This window comes from Drosophila rhopaloa, unplaced genomic scaffold (assembly GCF_018152115.1).
Source record: "Drosophila rhopaloa isolate 14029-0021.01 unplaced genomic scaffold, ASM1815211v1 contig_167, whole genome shotgun sequence".
Lineage (NCBI taxonomy): Eukaryota > Metazoa > Arthropoda > Insecta > Diptera > Drosophilidae > Drosophila > Drosophila rhopaloa.
The window spans coordinates 813353-836138 of NW_025335047.1; the positions used below are offsets into that span (position 1 = coordinate 813353).

Sequence of the window (22786 nt, forward strand, 5' to 3'; positions counted from 1 at the left end):
AATTCGCAATGCTCTTAATTTAGTTTTATTTCTTGCCATTTGCATTAATTGCTAGCGACGGCCGGCGCTTTTAATTGATTTTTCAACACAAAGTGCATGCGATTTTAATGTAAATAAACTTGAGGCATTTTATTTTCGTTTCGGCCGCTGGCTGCGCTCGTTTTTTTATATTTATTATTATTATTTTTGCGCATTATTACTATTATTATTTTTTGGCACAAGGTTGGCGATTGCGTAAAAAGCTTGTTGTTTGCTGTTGTTGCGGTTTTATGAATGGCTGTTGGTCGAGTTCGCCGGTCAAGTCGTTTGGATATCTGGCGGCTCTTTCGCTGTGTAATGCATAAACAAATAGACAGACAACGTGTCGTAATTGCAGCTGATACAGAAAGCCAAAAAGAAACACACGTCCGATTCGTGTAAATCTCCGCCTTCCTAATCGAACTGCAAACAAGTCGAACGGGGGGCAAATAGTTTTCAGAAATCGATCGTCTATCTGTTTTTTTTTAATTTTGCATGCGCTTGCTAACGAATTTATCAATCAACGAATTTGTTTTTTTGCTCCGGTCTTGATGAAAATATGCCATCATAAATGCAATGGTATCACGTAAACCTTTTGTCCATCAGAGCGGTATTGAAATTTCCATTTCCCCTAATGACACAAAGTTCTCAAAGTTCTAAAATCGATACACTTCAAGGCTGTGTGCTGGCATTCGGATGCCATTAGAAATGGAACTCAAATTGCAGGGGATTGAGCATTTAAGAGTAATTAAAACCAATGTGGCCGACGACTTTAAGTTTTGATCTCTTTTCATGTCGCATTAAAAGTTGCCCAAGCCAATGAATGCTTTTAGTTATAAATTAAATATAATGGTGCATCAGCTCTCGAAATCAGACCCGTTGGCAGGAGGGAAGCCAGTCGAGAGCCCGAAGAAGACCTGGCCTGGCCGTTAAGTAAATGTCAGGTCACCGGACCTGTCCAAAAGGCCCAGCCGAGGACGACAGCTAAACCAACATTGCAGATGACGACAGAAACAGGGGCAGAAGTCCCTTTTGTGCTGCCAAATAGGGGTCATAAATAGCTACATTTATTATTAAAAGCAGCTCGAAACTTATAGTTGATACGTATGGGGGTAAAAAAGCTATGTAGGTTTGGAAACAGAATCTTTTTATCGGGAAATCCGCGGCAAAAACATTTTAGTTATAGAATTTGGTTCAAAAAAAAAAAGAGTTTAGTTTTTTAGAGAGATTATCCATTAACTAATTTCAACCTTTACTTTGATGTAGAAAAATTTGTGACAAAGATGCAAAAGGTTCTACACTCCATACTTTTCTAAACCCAAGATATGTATGCGACATACGTCCTTTCAGTTGGAATTACTTCGATTTGGCTAAAATAAAGCTATGTTGGCTGACACTCTTGCAGATGATGGCAACGATGAGGAATGACGAGAACGACACTCAGCCGAGTTCAGCTGAGCTGAGCTGAGTTGACATGCATATGCAAAAATTTTGAAAATGCTTTATTTACCCGGGTCGGCGAGCGAATAAAAATGGAACTCATATAACTGAGTCAATATTTGCTCGAAGTTTTTCCCCGTGCCAACACCCACGCTTCATTGTTGCCTTTCTGTTTTGTATTTCTTGGTTTTTTGCTAACCGAAAGAACTGCAAATTGACCAGAAGACAACGGTGACGTGTGCGCCCATTCAAAGCTGGTTTTGCAAATTGCTTTACTTGCTTTATATGTTCAAATGTTCAATTCTGCGATAGTTATCAAATGAAAAAAATACATTTTCACAACTTTTGGGTTCACAACATTTGTTTTTACAAAATCTCTTTTAACAAAATGGCTCGAATTTTGAGATGAGGCTTTTTTTGAGTAATTGCAGGGTAATCGCCAAGTCGACGCCTTTGGTAGCCTGAAGATATGACATTCCTTACGATTCTGCGGTGTGTCTGTGTGTACCTGTGTGTTGAATCGGCTTAATGCAAATGCTCAATCATTTCGCGCCGTCGGGCATTCTGTTCCTAATTTGATGTACGACAAATGTGCCAAAAGTTGTCAGACACATAAAAAACAAAAAGGAAAGACGCGAAACGCAAAACTCACAGGTAGCCAAACAAATATAGGGGGAGTATTCGACTAACAGTGTTGTGTCAGAATTTATGAGCTCATAAACATTTCAGGAGCAATTCGTGATGACGTCGCCATTTCTTACTGCCCAGGACTTTGCCCAAGTAGAATTTGGGATAAATTGTAAATGCCCAATGGCAAATGCCAGGTGTGAGTTTGAAAATACTCCGGAATGGGGAACAGGAAACTTTCTTTCTCCCTTCAAGTGCCCTACAAACTTGCCAAGTGCAATGGAAAAATAACAGAAAAGCAGACGACGATGGACAGAAAAACATAACAAACTAAATTTAAAGTGCAACAGAAACTTTTGCTCTACCCTCGACTCGGAAAAAATATGTTGCTAACAAGTTTTCTTTTTGTTGCTAATCGCCTCTTGCCACGCCCCCAGCTCCTATTATAGGCGTCCTCGCTGGCAAATTACCTAGGCAAAAGTTATGTATATGTAAGCCCAAGAATCAACAACGGTCGTTTGTTGTTGCATAGAACAAATGTTGTGTATCTGTGTTTGGAGAAAATGTCAACGGTGTAACAAAAGGCACCAAACTTTGCACATGTGAAAGCAAGGAGAACAGATGTTTAAAAATTTATAACAATAAATAACACGTTTAAGTGCAGTACACCCGAAAGGATCCAACCAAACTTCGTTCTACCATAAAAAACCAAGGCGACACCTTTAAAGGGATTATTTACTTTTTATTACCATTAATGTAGTGTTAAAGATTAAGTGTTAAGGTTTTTATTACCCTGCAAAAGATGTTTAGAATTGGCGGATTTGGCTGGATTTACTTGCATTCTAAATAATAAATATAACCAGATGGCAACTAAACACATGAGAAATACTTACAGATTGTTTAACGCGCTGGATTAGAAAGGAGGGGTCTAATTACTATGTTGTACCTTATGATATTCGTCGTTAAATAATTTGGCTTTTTTAAGTATTGAAAATACTTATGTGTGTATCAAATGAACTGCGTACCAAGCAAGCCGCTATGCAATTATACCGAAAGCTAGTTTAAAAGAATTTGAATGGTTAAATAATCTAATATCTCTTGATAAGAAACATCTAAAGTTATAAGATTAAATAACTGATAGACCCCTCGAAGTGCAAACACTTTACCGAATCAAGTGAGTAATACCAGAAAGAACAATAAGCACTAAAATGTTTGCACAATGAATAAAGTGAATGAAAAATTATTTGTGTGCTCAAGACTGATAAATTCAATAAAAAAAATGCGATTTGCTACAAAAAAAGCAAACTCATCCGAAGTCAGAAAACACTTAAAGATAGCAGTTCGGTGAAACGATGCCAGTTAATAATTTCTTTGAGGAAAATTGCAACCAACTGCTGCTGAATGAATGTCAATTCATTTGAATGAGCGAGCACGTCAATAAAGTGCTTCTTGTATATGTATAGATATATGTATAGTATAGCCATACCATAGTCTATCTATGACATAATTTGTGGTGAATAGTGAGTTGGTCGTCTTATCAACTGGGGCGATAAAATTGTTCAAGTTCCAGGGAATTGTGTAAACTCACCTTTGCCTCGAAATGGAAACAGACGATTTGCTGACGATTGGGTAACTGAAAGCGAGTAGCACAAAAATAGAATTAACAATTGGTACAATAAGTGTTTTGGGTAAGTGGGTGTACATGAAATCGATTTTGCCTTTATTGTGCTGTTTTTTATTATTATTTATGGCAATCTTTCATAACAACAGTGAAGCGCTGAAATCGCGGCAGACCACCCAGGATTAAGCTTTAACAAAAATTCCTGGAAACTGGATGGCTCTCTGATTTCATTCCCTCCTTTGTCCCTTCACACCCGTTCTGCTGCGCATTATTGTTAATGAATTCTACACGTATGGCGGGGACCTCGACTGGGATTCCATTGGATTCGGTCTGCAACCTGGAGTAAAGCTTGTTCTGCCGTCCAGTTTTTGCATAAATATGTGTCTATACCCTCTTCACCGGCTATGACCAAGATCTTTATTACTGACCAATACATTTATGGCTGACCAAGATCTTTGTCTGGTGGGAAAAGTCACTGGGACAATATTATAATTTAAAATTTAACCACCAACGATTACGAAAATGGCATTTTAAACTGGTTCGGTAAAGTTCAAGGTCTTAACCCATATGTTATTTAAATTAAATACAAATCAGGTTATTTAAATTTGGGTATGCAACCCATAAAGCCAGTTGAAAGCTGCTTCCTATTTGGCTTAAATCCTGTGTAAATTTAATCGATCGCTCTCTTAAGTTTAAAATTAAAAAAAATGCTTATAGCAGGGGTTTTAATATTATTTTTTGAATTAAAAATAATAGTTGGAAAGTGTTTTTGAAAATTAAATAATTAAATATTTTTTCATTAAGTGGAAGGGTGTGATATCCTTCGACTACTGTTGGCGAATTTCATTTAACTCCTGCTCCGCCCTTTTCGTTTCATTTGGCGCTGTTGCCAAGTAGCCAAACTTGGCCGAGAAGACAAATTCAAGGTGTTGGCCACGTTGCGTTGCCGCTTGTTCGCATCTACAGCTGCTGCCTTTGCTTTTTCGTTATGGGTTTGCTTTGGCTTTGTCTGTTTTTGTGTTCTAAAGGAAGGGTCAATGCACAAGTGATTGGTTTTTAAGTGCAAGAGACGCCGACAACGATTTACCTTTTTTCGCTTTGCTGTTTGGGCTGGAAAGTTTCAATGACACTTTGCATAATTTTCTGGAATTCTCTGTGTACAGGTTGATGGATCATGATATCCTATTTGTGTGTTGACACAAGCGCAGCCCCCGGAAAAATGCAATTTCTGGACCTCCCTCAAAAAGCCGGCCAGCAAAAGCGGATAGAGTTGAAAACGGCAAAGCAGAGCTTCCTGATAAAATGGCAAAGTTTAAAGGTTGATGCGACAAAGTGGTAATGGCACTCAGTCAAAGCAAGGTGGGCAGGCTGGGAAAGGAGCGGGAGCGAGGTCGACAAGGGTTTGTCTTTAATCAAAACTGAAAAATAAAGAGACAACAAAAGCGTTGGAGCGGTATAAGCCGAAACAATTTTGGGCACAGGAAGAGAGACCAGAAAAATGTCAAAAGAAAACTTCTTTTCTTGGCCTATGTGTACTTTACGAGTTTTTTTTTTATTTGTCAAAGTTTTGGAGGAGGGGCAGCGGTTATTTTGGGGGCGGTTGTGAATGTAAAACGTTTTCCAACAGACAAGAGCAAATAACATAGCCCCCAGCCAAATATTCCGAAAAAAACAGAGCCGGAGGAGCAGAAAACCTACTCGATATGGAAGCTCCTTGGAACGAAAGTTTATCAAGGTCATTACGCCAGGTTGGCTTCTGTTTGCTCCATCGCCCACCTGTCATCCTTGTCTTGTTGATTAGCACCAGGAATTTCTGTTTCTTCTTATCAAATCGACGGAGCCTGGGCAGGTGGGCTCAGATGTTCGTCTTCAATGCGCTTCGCCTATAAAAGTGGAATAAATAAGCCCTTGGAAAGTGGAGGAAAGAGAGGCCATTATGAATTAATTCTACTCTGCTGAGAAGAGGGAATTGATGTACTATAAAATTAAGCAGATTCGATTGAATTTAGATTGGAAATACTACAATAAAACAATCTTGCAATTTTTAAAAGACTTTTTACAGTTTATTTGATTACCCGTACCAGAATAGATACAAAATTATAACCAATATCGAAAACCTAAGCGAATATGATATATATAAAAACCTTTAGATCAAAGACTTTGAGTTCCCTGGATTTAATGTATTTTCGAGACCTAATAGTGTACTTAAGAGGTAAATTTACCAAAAACTGTATTTATATACAAGCCCATTATAAATTATCTATACAAAGGAGCATCCTTTTCATCCATTTTAAATTAAGCAAAGCAGCCACCATCATTAAATTGCTTTTTACTTGGAGTGATTCTATTAAATTTGCATGCCCTTAAGATACTTCTTCCTTTGGAAACTAATAAGGCCGTGTGCCCTAGCCCATTTACACTCATCCCTCTTTCACTTTTCCGACATATTCCACAAAACTTTTCTCACATTTCATTTCAACTTTTTCCACACGCACAAGGAACTTCAACTGCAAGTTCTAATTGAATTTAGTTTTATTAGGGAACATAAAAGAAAAAAAGCAGGGCTGGGAAAAATTGAAACCTCTTGAGCGTTTTCAGTTTTCACTGCCTCGAAAAATGGTAAGGATAATTGCCTTTCTTAAAGACAAGGAAATTCCCATGTTCTCAATCAAGGGGTGCTGGATTAATTATATTGAACAAGGGGACCTTAGCTCTTTATAAAAGTAAAAGCCACAGGAAAAACAGGCACCAAAACTTGTTAAGCCGATTTTGGGGCAAGTCAAGAGAGTGAACAAAGGCGGCGACCACAAAAAATTGATTTAAGCTGATTTTCGGGGCATTTCTGTTTTCTGTTTTTTTTCTAGGGACTTCCATATTGACCAAAGACCACGCCCATTTTGGCCTGCGTGCGGAGGCGTTCGGGGCAATTAATATCAATTCCCGTTGGGCCATTAACACGAGCCAAAAACATATTGGCTAACAAGTGTCAAAGTCGCGCCAAATTAGCGCAGAAAGCGACGATGATGATGGCATGTGGGCGTGGCCAGGATTTGGATCCAACCAGCGGGTTGGGTTGCAGTCCAGGCGATGATATCCTGCCAAGGGAAGAGCAGCATGTGGCCAACCCTCCTCGCACTAAATGGGGTTCGTTGTTTGGGTCCTGCCCTCATTGATAATAATATTCGATTGGGGTTTATTTGCCCATGGGGTTGGAACTGATGGTTTATTATTGTCTGGGCACAGCATATACAGGATACACATGTTTCTGTCAATTGCCTACGTCACCCAAAGGGAATGGGTTGCGGGTTCGGGTTCGAGTTCAAGTTTGAGTCGATAAACTGTGACGCAAACCGCTCGAAACAATAGTTTCGACCTGACAGTTGAAAAGGGCGCCACATGGGGTCACACATCAGAGATGTTGGACTTTAGCCATCTGCAGTTCTTCTGTAAATGACACATTGACTTCTCCGATGAAAAGCGGAAACGTTTATCAGCAAAATGTCGAGCTCGTCTTAATTATGCAGCCGGCGATTCTGGAACAATCAGGGACACCCGGCTGCCAATGACGTCCCACAGAAAAAACAACTAGAAATTCAAAGGCGATAAGAAAAATAAATCGAAATCATGGCGAGGGTCACCCTTGAAAAATGCGGTGAAAAGTTTTGCTTTCGGAAAAAACTATTTTTAATGGGTCTCATTTGTCAGCTGCAAATGCAAACGGGAATTTATTACCCTGCCGGGAACGAAGCTGATTTATGGTGATTTCAAAATGGTTTCTCTAATTGGTTTGAGTTCTTAGTTTGATGTTTTTGCTATAAAAATACAGATTTTTAAAATGCGAGCAACGCAAGCAGATTGGTTTTTTTTAGGTTGGGGGTTAATAATATTCTAGAAAAAGAAGGGTAAATAAACTCTGGTTTTTTATTTAAAATAATTAATGTAACTTTTTACTTAACTTGCTTAAAAATATAAGTATTCTAAGGAACAGAGACTATATATAAAAATTACGAATTTTGAACGCAATTTATCCCACTAAGATGCTTTGTTTACATTAGTCACTAAACTTTCTAATATTTTTTCATGTGAGCAATAATCATGAAATTTTTAAAATATGAATCAGAATAAGGGGAAGATTACAAAACATCTAAATGAATTAAAACAAATTTTTTATAACTTGGTTATCAATCTCTATTATTTTGGGGGATTTTATAACTGAAATTTTTTCAGAATTGGATCAGGGTTAAAACGAAACTGGCATATTGATTAATTAATTAATATTATAGTAAATAAATAATTTCAGTTTTATATATTTATCGATCGGCCCTTTTTGGGTGTCAAAGGTGAGGCAACAAAGTGACAATAAATAATAAGAATTTTCATTATGTATATTGTGCATTTGTTTGTTTGGTCTGCATATGTATGTACTGCAAGCAAACAGTAAGAAGAAGAACCATTGATAAGCATTTCCGAGTGCTTTCACTTTTAAATCGATTGGCAGTAGGGAAAAGGGATTGCGCGAGTCCTGTGGCATTAATGCAATTAATTAGGCAAGAGAGACAACGCAAACGTGTGTGTAAATAAGTACTGTAAGTACTTAAGCGCAACAGAGGGAGACAGCTAATGAGGTGTGACAGTAATGAGAAAAAAGGGTGATTTTAACCTGATTAATTAGACTCACCTGATTGTTATATGTTCTATTTTAACTGCTTTATATGCCTTTTCTATGGATTTGAATTTTCGCAACTGATCTGCGGATTCTGATAAGAAAGCGGTCGTTGATAAGACCCTTCTTTATCTCCCTCTCTCTCTCTTTGTCTCTCTTTTGCACACTACGGCAATCGCAGCATAAACAATTTCAAAAAAGAAGAAGCAGCGACACGCCTAGTGGTCAATTTTCCGGCTATTCCTTTAAGAAATCTGCGTTTTTTTTGTTTTCTGCCTCTATTAGACCTTGCTTTTTTGGCTTTGCACGAGAAATACTCTTTGATTTTTTGTTTTTCTTTTCAATTTGACCGCATTTGTCGATTTTGGTTTTCTTTTCTCTTGTTTTTGTTGTTGCGGCTCTCACCAAAACTTACACACATACAAGTGTGCTCTCACACTCACACACACACACACAACTACACACGCGGCGTTTCGCTGACAGAAAGAATGCGAGGAAAATACGGCGATAGATTTTAAGATTTTATTTGGAGCGGCCCGGAAAACAATCAACTTTGGTCAGGTTTTCGGATTGGCTGCGTTCTAAGAGCGGTACACGACGGCGATACAATTGGGCTTTTTGCACAAGCGATTGAATTGATCCGCGAAATGTCTGCTTTCGGAAAAATATGAGTACGGTGTGACCGACCTCCAAAGAGTGATAAAATCATACAATTGCTTATTATGTATAACGAAAATATGAGTATTTATCGATAACATGTTTAGCCGGGACTTGAACCAGGGAGTTGAACTTTACGGCAATTCGATTTTGCAAACAATATTTAAAAATATTTACGTAAATTATAAATGGCTTCTACGTTTTTAAACATTATTAAAGTTTTTAAACGTAGCAATATTTTCCTGAAAAATAAATAAGCCAGAAAAAGAAAAGTTTTATTTATGACACACTGACTTAAATAAATTAATTTATTGTAAGAATTAGTAACTTTGTTTATAAATTTAATACTTATTTAATAAGTTTAAAGGCGAACTTTATATAAGCAATTTTTTTAGCTAGCTATTTTTTTGTAATGATATGTGGCAACGCCACCCGCACACATGTTGGACACACTACCTTAATTTAAAAAGGCATTTTATTTCTAAGAAATGTTTTTAATAAACTTTAAATTAATTTGATTTTTATTAAATCGCATAAAAAATTGCCAATTCAAAAGTTTCGAAAGTAAATATATATTTTTAATATTTACCCTGTAGAGGGTACTGAACAACGCCTTAGCCGGAATTAACCGGCACTTTTAGGTAATGGCCATGATTTTTACTAGAAAAACGCTGAAGCTGCTCAATTATCGCCTGAGATGCCTAAGTTCTTCAAGTTCCAGTCCAAAAAGAAGAATCCAGAGCAGTTCCGCCGGAGAAGCGCCCTCCGTGGAGGTGAACTTCAGCAATGGGTGAGTACGTGCCCTCCACCTCGAGTCCAGACTTTGCAAATTACCCAATCCTCCGCAGACGTAACATGACCTTCAGCTCCGGCCGCCTGGCGAGATTTGCCAATGGTACTGCCGTTTGCCAAATGGGCGACACCGCTGTAATGGTCACCGCAGTGGCAAAATCGAAGCCCAATCCTGGCCAGGGATTTATGCCCTTAGTGGTCGACTACAGGCTTAAGAACGCCGCCTCCGGAAGGATACCCATGAACTTTATGCGTCGTGAACTGGGTCCCTCGGAGAAGGAGATTCTGTCCGCCCGCCTGATTGACCGCTCACTGCGTCCACTGTTTCACAAAGATTACCGGACGGAGACCCAACTGGTGTGCAATATGCTGGCCATGGATGCGGTTCACAGTCCTGATATCTTGGCCATAAATGCGGCTTCAATGGCTCTGTCCATAAGTGACATTCCCTGGAACGGACCCATAGGAGCAGTGCGGTAAGTAATTGTATAGACTCAAAGTTAGAAAGTAACGAATTCCCACTTTAATCTCCTCCAGCGTTGGCCTTTGCGACGGCGAGGTGCTGATCAATCCAACCCGCCGGGAGCTGCAGTCATCTCAGCTCGATTTGGTAGTCTCCGCCACCAAACAAAACCTCGTGGTCATGCTGGAGGGCAAGGGTAATGTAGTGCTCCAACAGGACCTCCTTAAGGCCATTAAACAAGGCACACGGGAAGCCCAGTTCATCATCCATGAAATCGAGCGGCTTCAGAAGGCCTACGGCAGGCAAAAACGCGAAGTGGAATCGGCATCTCAGGTGGATCCCGAACTGGAGCAGGCAGTGAAGAGCATGTGCGAGATGCGGCTAAGGGAAATCTTCCAGGATGCGCAGCACGACAAGATCTCACGGGATAACGCGGTGAACGAGGTGCGGTCTAACGTGATCGACAAGGTGTGGAGTTCCTTCCCGGACACAGAACCATCGCAAATTGGCGAGCAGTTTAATCAGGCCTGCAGAGCCATCTTCCGTGAGCTAATCTTCGAGCGGGGACTGCGTTGCGATGGACGGGACTTCGATCAATTGAGGAACATTTCCTGCCAGGTAGACATGTACAAGCCGCTCCACGGGTCCGCCTTATTCCAGCGAGGTCAGACGCAGGTCTTCTGCACAGTTAGTTTGGACTCGCCGGAAAGCGCTATGAAGCTCGACTCGCTGGCTGCCTTAGAAAGCGGTGGCCTCAAGGCCAAGAACTTTATGCTCCACTACGAGTTTCCACCATACGCAACGGGTGAGGTGGGTCGGATTGGCCCAGTGGGTCGTCGGGAACTGGGACATGGAGCTTTGGCGGAAAAATCCCTGCTACCCACTCTGCCTAATGACTACCCCTTCACTGTGAGACTCACCTCCGAAGTTCTAGAATCCAATGGCAGCAGCAGCATGGCCAGCGTTTGTGGTGGATCCCTGGCTTTAATGGACGCCGGAGTTCCAGTAAGTGCTCCGGCAGCAGGAGTGGCCATTGGCCTGGTGACCAAGTTCGAGAACGAGGACACCAAGCATCTGAAGGACTACCGCATCCTCACCGACATTCTGGGCATCGAGGACTACATGGGCGACATGGACATGAAGGTGGCGGGTACCCGGAAGGGCTTCACAGCCATCCAGGCTGATCTTAAGATCCCGGGCATTCCTCTGAAGGTTGTGATGGAATCGCTGCAGAAGGCCACCGATGCCAAGTCCAAGATACTGGACATCATGGGGGACGCTATCAGGGAGCCGCGGTGAGTATAACTTTAACATTAAGTATTAACTCAATATCTTATCCCACAATCATCATTCATCGATCTTCCAGCAAATACCCCAAGGAAAGCTGGCCAGTAAGTGAAACCCTTACCGTGGAGCCTCAGCAGCGAGCGCAGTTGATCGGTCCCAGTGGTCTTCACATGAAGCGCATTTACCTAGAGACGGGCGCGTCTCTCACGGCTGCCGATGAGACACACTTCAACGTATTTGCCCCTTCTCAAGCGGCCATGGACGAGGCCAAGGAGCTGATCGAGGGTTACATGGTGAAGGAGCGAGTGCCGGACTTGGAGTTCGGCGGAATCTACACTGCCAAAATCACAGAGATGCGGGACACTGGAGTAATGGTGATCCTGTACCCCAGTATGCCGCCCGCTCTGCTGCACAACTCACAGCTAGATCAGCGCAAGATCGCGCATCCATCAGCCTTGAACCTGGAAGTGGGTCAGGAGATCCAGGTGAAGTACTTCGGCCGCGATCCCGTCTCCGGCTTCATGCGACTCTCGCGAAAGGTTCTCCAAGGACCTGCCCTGGGAATCCCGCGCTCACTCAACAAATCTGCCGGAGAGAACGGAGCGTGAGATATGGAGACACTTGTACAGTTCTCGTTTGTTATGTTTCCCCTGCGGGAAGACACATTCAACACATGCAACTTTATTGTATGCTTAATATTTCGTGTTTAAAACTTGTACGTATATAAAATATGGATGAAGACTTGAATCTTTGACCGTCTTCTGTAGACATTGGTTATGCTATTGCTGAATAACAAACCAGGATTGTGGGAGTTTTTAATTTCCAGCTCTTTTTCTTTCAACTTAAGTTAAAGTCTCTATATGCAAGTATACTCCTTTGAAGTCTGATACTTAAAGTCTTTGACCAATCTATGTTGTTAAAATATATTTCTACAATTTGAATTAGCATTTTTAGTTTTTAACTATTCCTCAGTAAGGGTTTTTACTTTTAACCAAGTAAGATATTATCTATGAGCTTATAAATTAGAACTCTCATTACAAAGACATTACATGAATTGGCAGAATATGGTTCCTTCTATCAGAACGGTAAAATCTCATAAATTCCGGTTCCAAGCAATTCGATGTACTTATAGAAACGAATTTTGATTCGAAAAATGGCATCGGAGAATACAACTAATAAGTAGAATTTTGGCCAGAAATAATTTGTGACACTAGAAAATTTAACCTAGGGGCGTATCTACTAAGTAGTCTCGCCGATTCTAAGCATTTGGTGTGGGTTAGATGATGACGCGGTAGTAGGAATCGGAAATGCTGTACAAGGCCACTATTGGAGTCTTGGCATCGCTCAGATAGTCCTCAACCTCGTCGTTTATCTCGGATATATAGCGTTTGTATTTCGGAAATCTTTAATTCGATAAAGCCCGTTATAAATTGGAACAAAATTAAGAGGTACAAAAACTTACCGCTCGATCACAAAATTGATTTCCAGTTCAGTCTCTTTTTTTCGTATTTCTCGGGGATTAATGGCACCCACAATGGCATTTACAACCGCCGGCGGCAACTCCACCACCACCACCACAAACGTCTCCTTTTTAAGGAACTGGGCTAGAGTGGAGCCCATCTGCTGGGCCACTTGGTTCTCCAGACGCCTCTTGTAATTTGCCGTTGGCTTGTCGTGTGTAAGGAACGTGACCTGTAGATTCGGCAACTGGCTGTAGCTGTTCTTGATTGTGGCATTCGAGGCGGATGTGCTAAGTCCGTTCTCGCCTCGCTCCCTTTCCCGGCCACCACTGCTCCTGTTGTCGCCAGTACTCAAGTTGGACAATTGACTGGAGTTGTCCACCGTAGTCGCTTCTGTCCTCAGCAGCTTTTCGATAAACTCCACCAGTTCGGCTCTCGTTAGATGCCGCTCCTGGAAACGTTCCCTCTCAAAAGACCTTACTCTCAGTGAGCCATTCTCCGCCACCAGGATGACATGCAGAGCTCCAAGCCGCGCCAAATCCTGTGCCTCGTCCCCTAATTCGCTCGCGGCTTCCACAATGCCACATCGGATGCCCACCGACCAAAGCAGGCGCATAATGTAGGTCACATCTTTGAGCGGCGGACGAGACCCACACACACAAATGCCCACGTCAATGGCCCGGCAATCCTTGGCGTATTCCACACCCACAGCAGCTACCAGTTTGTCCAATGAAAAAGACAAGCCAGCTCCACTCAGAACCCCACGTGTGGACAATGAGGGATTAAAGCTCTGCGCCTGTCTTTGGAATTCGTGCAGCATGGCATCGTATCTCTCACCCACCGCCAGAACCGAAGGATGACCAGAGCGATTGGGTTTCAGGTCAGCCGTCATCTGCCACACGATCCCACCGCTGCTGGCACGATCGAAGCTGATGGGCAGACCAGCCCATATGTGAATGGGGCACTGAAAGAGGATGGGTATAGTGAAAAAGAGGTAACTCAAGGTGTGGCCTGATAAATAACTCACCTTCACACCTAAACTGTAAGCCAATCCCACAACAGTCTCCAGTTCCCTCAAAGCTCCTCTCGCCAGTGAAGCTGCTTCACCCTTTCCGCGCATCAGGGATTTTAAAGCCGAATCATCCACGGTGCTTCTGGATCCAGTTAGCAAAAAGTTGGACAACAACATGTCCATTAAGGTTTGCGCAGAGGTTCTCGATTTTTCCATAATACCCGTGATGCTCGAGTGGAATTGGAAACGGGAGATACGGGATTCGATAAAGTCCATGGTCCCCTCAAAAAGAGCTCCATACTGCGCTTTGGGTACATTGCAGAAAATGAGGATGGCCCTTAGAAGATTCGTGTGGTTCATGCGTATCGTAAGATTCTTTTCACGCAGACGCGGCAGTTCGCTGGTGATCTCAAAGGCCAGCGACAGAAGTTCCGCATCTACCAGGTGACTGCCAGTTGTGGGGGCAATGATGTCAAAGGAGCACTCGTAGCTCTGCTTCGGGTGGAAGTTGAACACCCGCTCCTCGCGATAAACACGGTCCACACAATAGCGCCGAATGAGATTTACCCCGTTCATGGTGACGTGGCGGGCGAACTGGGTGCGCAGGTCGCAGGGCAACACCACCACACAACCCGAGTGAGTCATTAGGTGAACGGCATTCGCGTTCGCATTGGCACTGCTGTTCCTGGCGGACAGTGGCGACAGGAGTGGAGAGTCCACTTCGATGGCTCCATGTTTGCGGAATAGATTCACGACCTTCGCCTTGACGAACTCAATCACGGGATTGAGCGATACTATATCGTCGATTATGATGGCCGAGTTCCAGGATTTCATCGCCCTACTGCTCCCCAAGTGGTAAGTGTGCTCCAAAACCTCGTCGCTCTCCTGTTGGAGGCATCGTGCCACCAGGTTCTTGTATGCCTTGCTCTGTGGATTCGCGAGGGCGTGACGCAGCATCTCCTGCAGCTCATTAGCCTCCAATTGGGCTGGTGGCACTAGGTCCGAGACTAGAAGCTCCTCGGCCGTAGGTCTCTGGGCGGGATCGTGATTGAGCAGCCATTGAAGCATCTGGAAGATAATTCAAGAGTAAAGCACATTGGTATTTCCTTAAGGAAGGTTTAACTTGCCTTCACTGTCTTCTCGTATTTCGGATCCTTAAGCATGGCATCCGGTATGTTAATGGACACATTCCGTAGGGCCATAATGGTTTGAGCCCGCTCCATACTCGTATCGAAAGGAGGTTGGCACATCTCGAACAAAATTATGCCTAGCGTGTACATGTCAACCTTCTGGTTGTATACAGACTTTGAAGCGTTCCCTGTGAGTTCGGGAGCCACGTAGAGTGTGGTGCCCACCTTTCCTGTGCCAGTGCCATCCTCCGCACTAGTTATGTGGTTAACAGGAACTGGTGCCGCATACTCGTGGGCCTGCAAAGCCAGAAAGCTTGTGGTGGCCAGGCCAAAGTCCCCGATCTTTATCTGATCGTGGGAGTCCAAGAAGATGTTTACCGGCTTGAGGTCCCGATGGATGATTCCCTGCTGGTGGATGTGCGAAAGACCCTCGGCGATCTCCCTGAACAGACGCCACAGGCGATCTGTGTCATCAAAGAGATTGTCATCGATGGCGGTGCTGAATATGAATATTTTTTTATATATAGTAAGAAAATATTTTCTTAAACTCACCGCAGTGTGCATTTCTCACAGAATTCCATCTGGATGTACATGACTTGCATCAACGGTCTCGGCGAGTTGGTCTTACCTCGGGTGGAGTCCTCCTTCTCCTCGTCATCGTAGACAGCCACCTTACCATCGGAGTCCACGAATTCGATGCCATCCGAATCTGAATCCTCCATGGTGGGTCTAGGGAGGAGGAATCAGGTATTTATTTTGCTTTACATCGGAAAGAAACGGATTATAATCACATGTAACCATTCCACATGCTGGACGAGCTATCCTCCTCGTCCTCATCCTCCTCCAAAGTGGGACCAAGCTGTGGCGACTTTGCGGGTTTTACGCTGAGCTCCTGTTGACTCTGAGACCACTCTCCACCCAGCAACTTGTCCATCTCCGCAGCATCTGCATCATCTACACTCTCTATCCAACTATTGAAGTATCTCACCACATTCTCGTGATTCAGCCGTGAAAGCAACTCCACCTCCCGCGTCATCTTCTTGTACAGCTGACGACTTCGCGCAGGTAGTGGTATCCGCTTGATGGCGTACTCCCGGTTGTCCAGAATGTTGCGCACCTTCAGCACGTCCCCGAAGGCGCCCTTTCCCAAATACATGAGCACTTCGAACTCGGTTCTCAAGCGGGATTGACTCAAAGCCAGTGTGGGTATCTGATAGGGCATGGCGGGTCCCGTGCGCTGGACAGGAACAGGATGCCGTTGCTGTGGTAATTGCATTAGCTGCTGCTGACCATTGTCGACAAAGAAGCGCAGAAATGGATGCTCCAGCAACTCCGAAGCAGAAAGCGTGCGGTCAGAGTTGCATCTGTATTATACAAAAACAGAATTAGGATTGGAATAACATATTGTTCGGAGATAGTTACTTGTCCACAAAGTCTCGCATCTCGTAGCTGTTGGTGGGCATGAGGCTCTCTACTAAGGCACCTAAGGCGGGCAGGTCCCCGCGACTGCTGCTTTGCCCCGCTCCGCTAAGAAGCTCTAGAAGATTAGGCACCAGCGAAAAGTCCGAGACGCGCACGTTTCCCGTGTTGTCCATAAAAACGGTGCTGTCTAGCAAAAGGCTGTGGGATACGCCCTTGTTGTGCAGGAAAATTAGAGCATCTAGCACACCACGGGTCACTGCTCGTGCGCCATCCAAATCCATGCACCAACCCAGCGAGGAGGAAATGCTGAATACACTAGTGCCGAGGAGGAAATCCTGGACCAGGTACACGAGTAATCCTTCCTTACGTTTGATGCAGAGAACGCATTCATACGAGACGAGGTTTTTGTGCTGAAGTTGGGCCAACGCGGCAACCTGCTTCTCAATAGAGGCGATAACGTCGTCCACACGATGACTGCCCACGCACTTCGACTCGTTGCCCCAGTGACACTTTCCGCCGCCGATGCAGGGTTGCTCCAGTTGGCTGTACTTGATGTTCCACTCGGTGATATAGAGCAACTGGCCGCAGTGCATATCAATGCCTGTGTAGGCAATGCAACCGCGTTGCGAGTGACCTGTAAAGTATGGGAAACTTTTTAATAAATTCTCATTTAAAATAATATTTATATTTCCTGGAGAAAATCTCACCTACACAGCTCCCCCGCTGAATTTGCCTGCCCATCTTGTGGAAATACAGCGTTTCTGTGTTCCGGTGATCCAGGCATTTGGAGGGGTAAATGTGACCTCGATAGTAGGGCGATGAGTTCTCGGAGCTCTCCGAAGAACTGGGATGCCGGGGATTGGACTCGCTCATGCTTCGCCTCGGTTCGCCGCGTCTTTTAGCCTCCGTTTTGAACATCTCCTTGCGACGCTCCACCTCGTCGATAAGCGTCTGGCGCTGTTGGAATTCCCGCTGGCGTTGTATATCCAGTTGCTCCTGGTCTCTTTTCTGCTTGTCCTGTAGCATTTGGTCATAGAAGGACCCCTTAGGCGGCTTGTTGTGCTCGAGAAGAAAAGCCTGAACGGTCTGGGCCAGTTCGTAGATCATCACCTCGCCACGCAGTTCCTGGGATTGGGTCTGTAGTTGGTTGCGTAGAGCTTCCAGCAGCTGATCCGACATGCCCTTGGACTCTTCAAGAGCGATTTTAGGGGGCCTGAGAAAAATCATGGTTTAGTTATGTTATTTCAAGGATTAGTTGGTGGATTATAAGGGTTTTTTTATTTGTTTTTAGTTGTGAATGCTTATGGAATTGTTTTTCTTAAGAAAAACATTGACAAGCTTAGTTCAACTTTTGGTTAACTCTGTTATTAAGATGATTTCTTACAGTTTTGGGTACTTTGAGGGACAGGTGACATGCAGTTTGGTGCAGACGTAGGCCTCCAGCCCATTGGAGGAGTCTCTTAGCGGGGTGAGCTGAATCCTGATGTCCGTTGGCTTCCAAAGTGCAGCATTCGTCTGGGGTCTTAGGTCCTCCACATCGAGGCCAAAGATGGACTGTTCCAATAAAGAATTTAGCTTAGTATAGGCACTATTCAACAAATAAGCGGCTTACCTTTATAACCTCCAATTCCTGGGTTTGGCGCTCGCGGAAAGATTCCTTCGCAGCCATTTCGTCCGCCATTTGATCATTAAATCTCTATTGAAGTGGTTAATTCCTAGCTACATTTGGGCCTCTTAAATACTGGGTTCGGTGGATCTCGCTCCTTTCCTCACCGGCTTCTAAGAGTTGCGGCCGGTGTAATTTTTTCTGAATCTGCCAGCTGTTTCCAAATCATCTGCGTTCTGCATTACTATGGTTACTTTTTCGACTAGAAGTTTAAGCCAATTGGATTACTCCCTGGATTCCTCAAATATTATTGCGTAAAAGTGTAAACTTGTTGCGCTTTTTTGGGAATTCTCCTGTAATATAAAACTTTTTGCGTATTTTGTACTGAGAACTAGAGGTGCGAGAGTCTCGATAGCGGTTACAGACATGGATGCTAGTATCGATAACGTTGGTGTATCCGATACCGGTTGGTGTCTCTGTTAAATTTGAAAAGCCATGCCTTATTTCAGTGAGAAGCGCACGCCAAAAGATTAAAGCCTAGTATCCAGATCGACGAAAATCGTACGCCAGTCATGAGAGAGAGCGAGAGGCAAACAGCTGGCGTTCACTTTTCGTCGGGCCTTTTTTTCACGTCGGTCCCCTGATCGACGAAAAAAATACCAGAAAATTCCATAGCGTTGGCAGTCTGAGGAAATGAACTTTGGGTGAACCCTAGCGAAAAGATTAAAAAATTTAATCTTTTGGCGTGCGCTTCTCACTGAAATAAGTCATGGCTTTTCAAATTTAAAATTTATTGAGAATTACTCCAACTTAAAATTCATTTTACCGGCACTAATCGAACGATTAACCACAATAAACTAAAACCAAAAGTTATATTAAAAAGGTAGAAAAAAGTGTCAGTGTAGAGTCCAGAACAAGACAACAAACATTATCACTTCGACTTGAGGCGAAAAAGAAAGTTTAATGAAATTGTTGTTAGATATGCAAAAACAGATAAACCTGTTATACGGCGAAATTTTAAATTTGGGAGTTATGCCAATCAGTTTTGCACTGGACCTGAAGGGAAGAACATGCCAAGTATAAAAATGCTGTGGATTTTCCTGCTGGTGTGTTTCCATCCCGGTTACCTGGAAAGTTCTCGCATCCTGGCATTGTTTCCAATACCGAGTCCTTCACATTACTTTTTCGTCTTGCCCTACCTAAAAAGTCTGGCCTCCATGGGCCATGAAATATTCTCTGTGAATCCGTATCCTTTGAAAGAGCCGGTAAAGAATATATACGATGTTCCTGTTCCGGAAGTGTTTGAAAATTTTGATGGTACGTGATTGAATAATAGACGAAATTCGTTTATGTTTCTATTTACATCTAAGAAAGTATTTTAATATGAATGAATGAATTATATTTTAAATATTCTTCTAGAATTCGTCAAACGTGTATTAACTTCCAAAAACACTTGGCAAAGCAATGACGTTTTTAACGAATACTCCCTAAACCTCACGGACACAGTGCTAAATAATGAGGGCGTACGTCGAGAGATTCTCAGCCCCAAAAGTGCCCCATTCGACCTGATCATAGCGGATCTTTGGCGGATCGACGCTCTCTGTGGTCTTGCAGCCCACTTGGAGGCCCCCATAATTGGAGTGGCTCCCTATGGAACTGACTGGAAGATCGACGAACTAGTTGGTAATAGCTCTCCGAATTCGTACCTCCAATCTCCTTACTCTCATTTTCACGATCTGGAGACTTATAGAGGACGTCTGGCACAGTTTGTGGAACAATCTATTTCCTGGATTAACTATAAATGGCGGCATGTAGAAAAACTGAAGGCTCTCCAAAAGAAGTACTTCCCGAATATAGCTAAGATTCCGCGAAATTTTGCCTTGGTTTTGGTCAACCAGCACTTCACCCTGGGTCCTCCACGTCCATATGTCCCGAATATGATTGAAGTGGGTGGACTGCATGTAGATCAAAATCCGAAGCCTTTACCCAAGGAACTGGAGGACTTTATCCAAGGGGCTGGCGATGCTGGAGTCATCTACTTTTCTCTGGGCACCAATGTCAAAAGCAAATCTCTGTCTGAGGATCGCCGAAATGTCCTGCTCAATACCTTTGCCAATCTACCTCAGCGAGTCCTGTGGAAATTTGACGATGAGCAACTGCCAGGAACATCCGCGAATGTTTTTATTAGCAAATGGTTCCCGCAGCAGGATATTCTAGCCCATCCACAAGTAAAACTCTTTATAACCCACGGAGGATTGTTGAGCACTATAGAGAGTATTCACCATGCAAAACCTATGTTGGGCATGCCCTGCCTTTTTGACCAATTCCGCAATATGGAACATGTTCAACGACTGGGTCTGGGCTTAACCTTAAACCTACAGGAAATGACTGCAGAGGAATTCAATTCAACCATTGTAAGGCTGCTCACTGAGAAGAGTTTCGATGTCATAGCAAAAACTACGGCTGCCAGATATCGGGACAAGCCCATGGGACCAATGGAAACAGCCATCTGGTGGACGCACTACGTCCTGCGGCACAAGGGAGCTGCTCATATGAGTGTAGCCGGCAAGGAACTGGACTTCTTTATATACCACAGCCTGGATGTCCTGGGCACTTTTTTGCTCGCCTTTCTCGTTACCTTGGGAATTTTATCTATTTTTATATTTAAAACCTTGAAGAGGTTTAAGTTAAAGGCACAACTTAAAAGCGAAAAAAATAAACAAAAGAAAAAGGTTCATTAAATTAAGAATTATTGCATCTATAACGAAATAATGCAATATTTTATAAAACAACTAAAAATCGATTTTTATGCGTTTTTGTTTAAAAACAATTAAGCTATGTCGAGTTTTCAACAAATTTTTGGATCGTTTCTATCGCAGCTATATAATTAAATTATTAGAATGACTAAATTTGTCTGTTAAAACAAAAAAAATTTAATAAAATAAATATAATAAATAAATATTATTATGTTTTTTAATTGAGAAGCGCAAATCTTTAATTTGGTTCGTCACATGAGTAGACCACCTACCCTTTGCGGGAATGATTCGCAAATCAACTTGTTGGATTTGTTTGATTTTCAATATGCTGCTCATTAAAGCTCGACTACAACGGTGAATTGGCCTTGTCATGCTTTTCTTGTTTTGTATCCACAAATACCTTGTTTTCGTGTTAAATTACTTACAATTGAAAGAATGGAGCAGATCCGAGTGGTGGTGCAGTTGAGTGATACCAAATCCTTTGGAAATGCAGCGGAATCTGCAGGAGAACACCGACCAGGAGCTCCAAAATCCGGAAGGGAACAACAGTCACCGGAGACCTTTCAATATGGCGGCCAGGTGAGCGTTCTGGACGAGCACAGCCTGCGGCTGGTCTACTGCCAAAACGCCTCCAATCCCCACCTTCTCCTGGCCCAAAGGTTTCACTTCGATGTGCTGGGCACACATGAAAGTGGCGATGAGATAGCCACCCTGCTCACCTACCTTTTCGTAGGAAGGCGTGATGGCTTCCTGATGCATCTGCGTGTGAATCGTGAGTGCCACCTGATGTTCCTCCTGGACACCCTGGTGATTCAGGTGAGATTGAAGCTCCAGCGCGAGGGTCTCCACCTGGATCACGGCATAGTGCGGTTCCGGAAACTTCTGGAGGAGGAAGATGGCAGGAGCGGCAGTGGAAACAGGCTGCCAACGGAGCGCTCCTTCAGCGACATCCATGGCCTCATGTTGTGGCTCCTAAATCAGTACAGAATGCGGGCAGGCCTCAGCACAGGACCGGGTCACGAAGCCCTGGAGGTGGAGTACGTGGTGTCCTCGCAGCAGAGGCACATCCAGTTTAGTGTGCGTCTGCATGTCCTTCTAGTGGCCATGGTGGAGCTAAGTGAGAGCTCCTCCCTGGGACTGCGTTGGTATTTTCGGGATGACCAGATGACCTCCCCGGTGGTGGCCACTGAACTCGTATCTTTCATGCTGCACATCTCCAAGGGGAGTCGCGGACATCATCTTTACATGCCCGTACTGGTCCATGTGGTGGCTACTGACTCCCAGGTGGATAGCCTCAATGCACAGCTGCTCAGCCTGGCACATTTGGTCGGTCGGCAGAACCACCATCAGCCGGAGATCTTGGTGAGTAGCTTTTGAGGATTACCCTTCATGCTCTTACTTATTTCTATTGTGCTCCCAGTCGTCCCCTAGTTCCATTGACCACTTGGGTCAGATGGAAGTCCAACAACAGGAGATCCATGATCGCTTTCAGCTGGTTCACGCCAGTCTGATGCAGTACATCCTGAAGGTGGAGCAACTGAAGAGCTACAGGCAAAGATTCGATGACCAGTTGGCCCAGTTCGAGGAACTACTGAAACAGACAGCCCACACCGAATTTGGCCAATTTCTAAGGGTTTCGCAAGCGAGTCTGGATCACATTAACAATCTGATGGAAAAGACTGCCTAGGAATGTTGTCTCCTTTTATTTCGTTTATGTAAAACTAAGAGTGTGTCTTATCTGTATTGATTTTAAATTACAATGTTCTCGCAAATAACGATATGAGGCAACTGTCTTGACTCAAACAACTTACTTTTAGAATATCAAAATTATA

General features: G+C 43.5%; 5 protein-coding genes across 6 annotated transcripts in view; 3 read left to right on the forward strand and 2 right to left on the reverse strand.

Moving 5' to 3' along the window:
- The window catches only part of LOC108040712 (G protein-coupled receptor kinase 2), a 49283-nt gene extending 40233 nt beyond the window's left edge, over positions 1–9050 (reverse strand). The window contains exons 1-2 of one of the 2 annotated variants that reach the window (XM_017118280.2): positions 8385–9050; positions 3674–3718 (exon numbers count right to left, since the gene is read on the reverse strand). The gene's annotated coding sequence lies outside the window, so the exon portion shown is untranslated. The remainder of the gene's footprint in view (positions 1–3673; positions 3719–8384) is intronic. The other variant, XM_017118282.2, reaches the window with a different exon arrangement.
- A 405-nt stretch (positions 9051–9455) lies between these two features.
- On the forward strand, positions 9456–12315 carry LOC108040715 (polyribonucleotide nucleotidyltransferase 1, mitochondrial). Its single transcript, XM_017118289.2, has 5 exons — positions 9456–9590; positions 9645–9816; positions 9875–10294; positions 10356–11576; positions 11648–12315. The coding sequence occupies exons 2-5, from the start codon at positions 9671–9673 to the stop codon at positions 12174–12176; spliced, it is 2316 nt and encodes a 771-aa protein (XP_016973778.1). The 5' UTR covers positions 9456–9590; positions 9645–9670; the 3' UTR covers positions 12177–12315.
- LOC108040714 (eIF-2-alpha kinase GCN2) lies at positions 12204–18603 on the reverse strand. Its single transcript, XM_017118287.1, has 10 exons — positions 18205–18603; positions 17977–18146; positions 17300–17805; positions 16593–17226; positions 15962–16534; positions 15723–15899; positions 15168–15669; positions 14056–15108; positions 13031–13992; positions 12204–12971 (listed from the first exon to the last, which is right to left on the reverse strand). The coding sequence occupies exons 1-10, from the start codon at positions 18271–18273 to the stop codon at positions 12845–12847; spliced, it is 4773 nt and encodes a 1590-aa protein (XP_016973776.1). The 5' UTR covers positions 18274–18603; the 3' UTR covers positions 12204–12844.
- Positions 18604–19137: 534 nt separating this feature from the next.
- On the forward strand, positions 19138–20885 carry LOC108040706 (UDP-glycosyltransferase UGT5; the record flags this gene model as incomplete). Its single annotated transcript, XM_017118275.2, has 2 exons — positions 19138–19515; positions 19618–20885. Coding segments are annotated over exons 1-2 (1515 nt in total), but the record flags the coding sequence as incomplete, so codon positions are not given.
- Positions 20886–21301: 416 nt separating this feature from the next.
- Positions 21302–22729, forward strand: LOC108040724. The gene is made up of 2 exons (XM_017118304.2): positions 21302–22316; positions 22375–22729. Exons 1-2 carry the CDS (start codon positions 21390–21392, stop codon positions 22639–22641), a joined length of 1194 nt encoding a protein of 397 aa, XP_016973793.1. The 5' UTR covers positions 21302–21389; the 3' UTR covers positions 22642–22729.
- The last annotated feature ends 57 nt before the right edge of the window (positions 22730–22786 follow it).

What these genes read in the sequence shown, in the direction of transcription:
- LOC108040724 (XM_017118304.2), top strand. Translation starts at nt 21,390, where the DNA reads ATGGAGCAGATCCGAGTGGTGGTGCAGTTGAGTGATACCAAATCCTTT. An exon ending in ACCATCAGCCGGAGATCTTG is followed by an intron (nt 22,317 to 22,374) that starts GTGAGTAGCTTT and finishes TTGTGCTCCCAG; the next exon opens with TCGTCCCCTAGTTCCATTGA.
- LOC108040715 (XM_017118289.2), top strand. Translation starts at nt 9,671, where the DNA reads ATGGCCATGATTTTTACTAGAAAAACGCTGAAGCTGCTCAATTATCGC. An exon ending in GGACCCATAGGAGCAGTGCG is followed by an intron (nt 10,295 to 10,355) that starts GTAAGTAATTGT and finishes AATCTCCTCCAG; the next exon opens with CGTTGGCCTTTGCGACGGCG. An exon ending in GACGCTATCAGGGAGCCGCG is followed by an intron (nt 11,577 to 11,647) that starts GTGAGTATAACT and finishes TCGATCTTCCAG; the next exon opens with CAAATACCCCAAGGAAAGCT.
- LOC108040714 (XM_017118287.1), bottom strand. Translation starts at nt 18,273, where the DNA reads ATGGCGGACGAAATGGCTGCGAAGGAATCTTTCCGCGAGCGCCAAACC. An exon ending in TGTGAGAAATGCACACTGCG is followed by an intron (nt 15,670 to 15,722) that starts GTGAGTTTAAGA and finishes ATTCATATTCAG; the next exon opens with CACCGCCATCGATGACAATC. An exon ending in ATCAATTTTGTGATCGAGCG is followed by an intron (nt 12,972 to 13,030) that starts GTAAGTTTTTGT and finishes ATCGAATTAAAG; the next exon opens with ATTTCCGAAATACAAACGCT.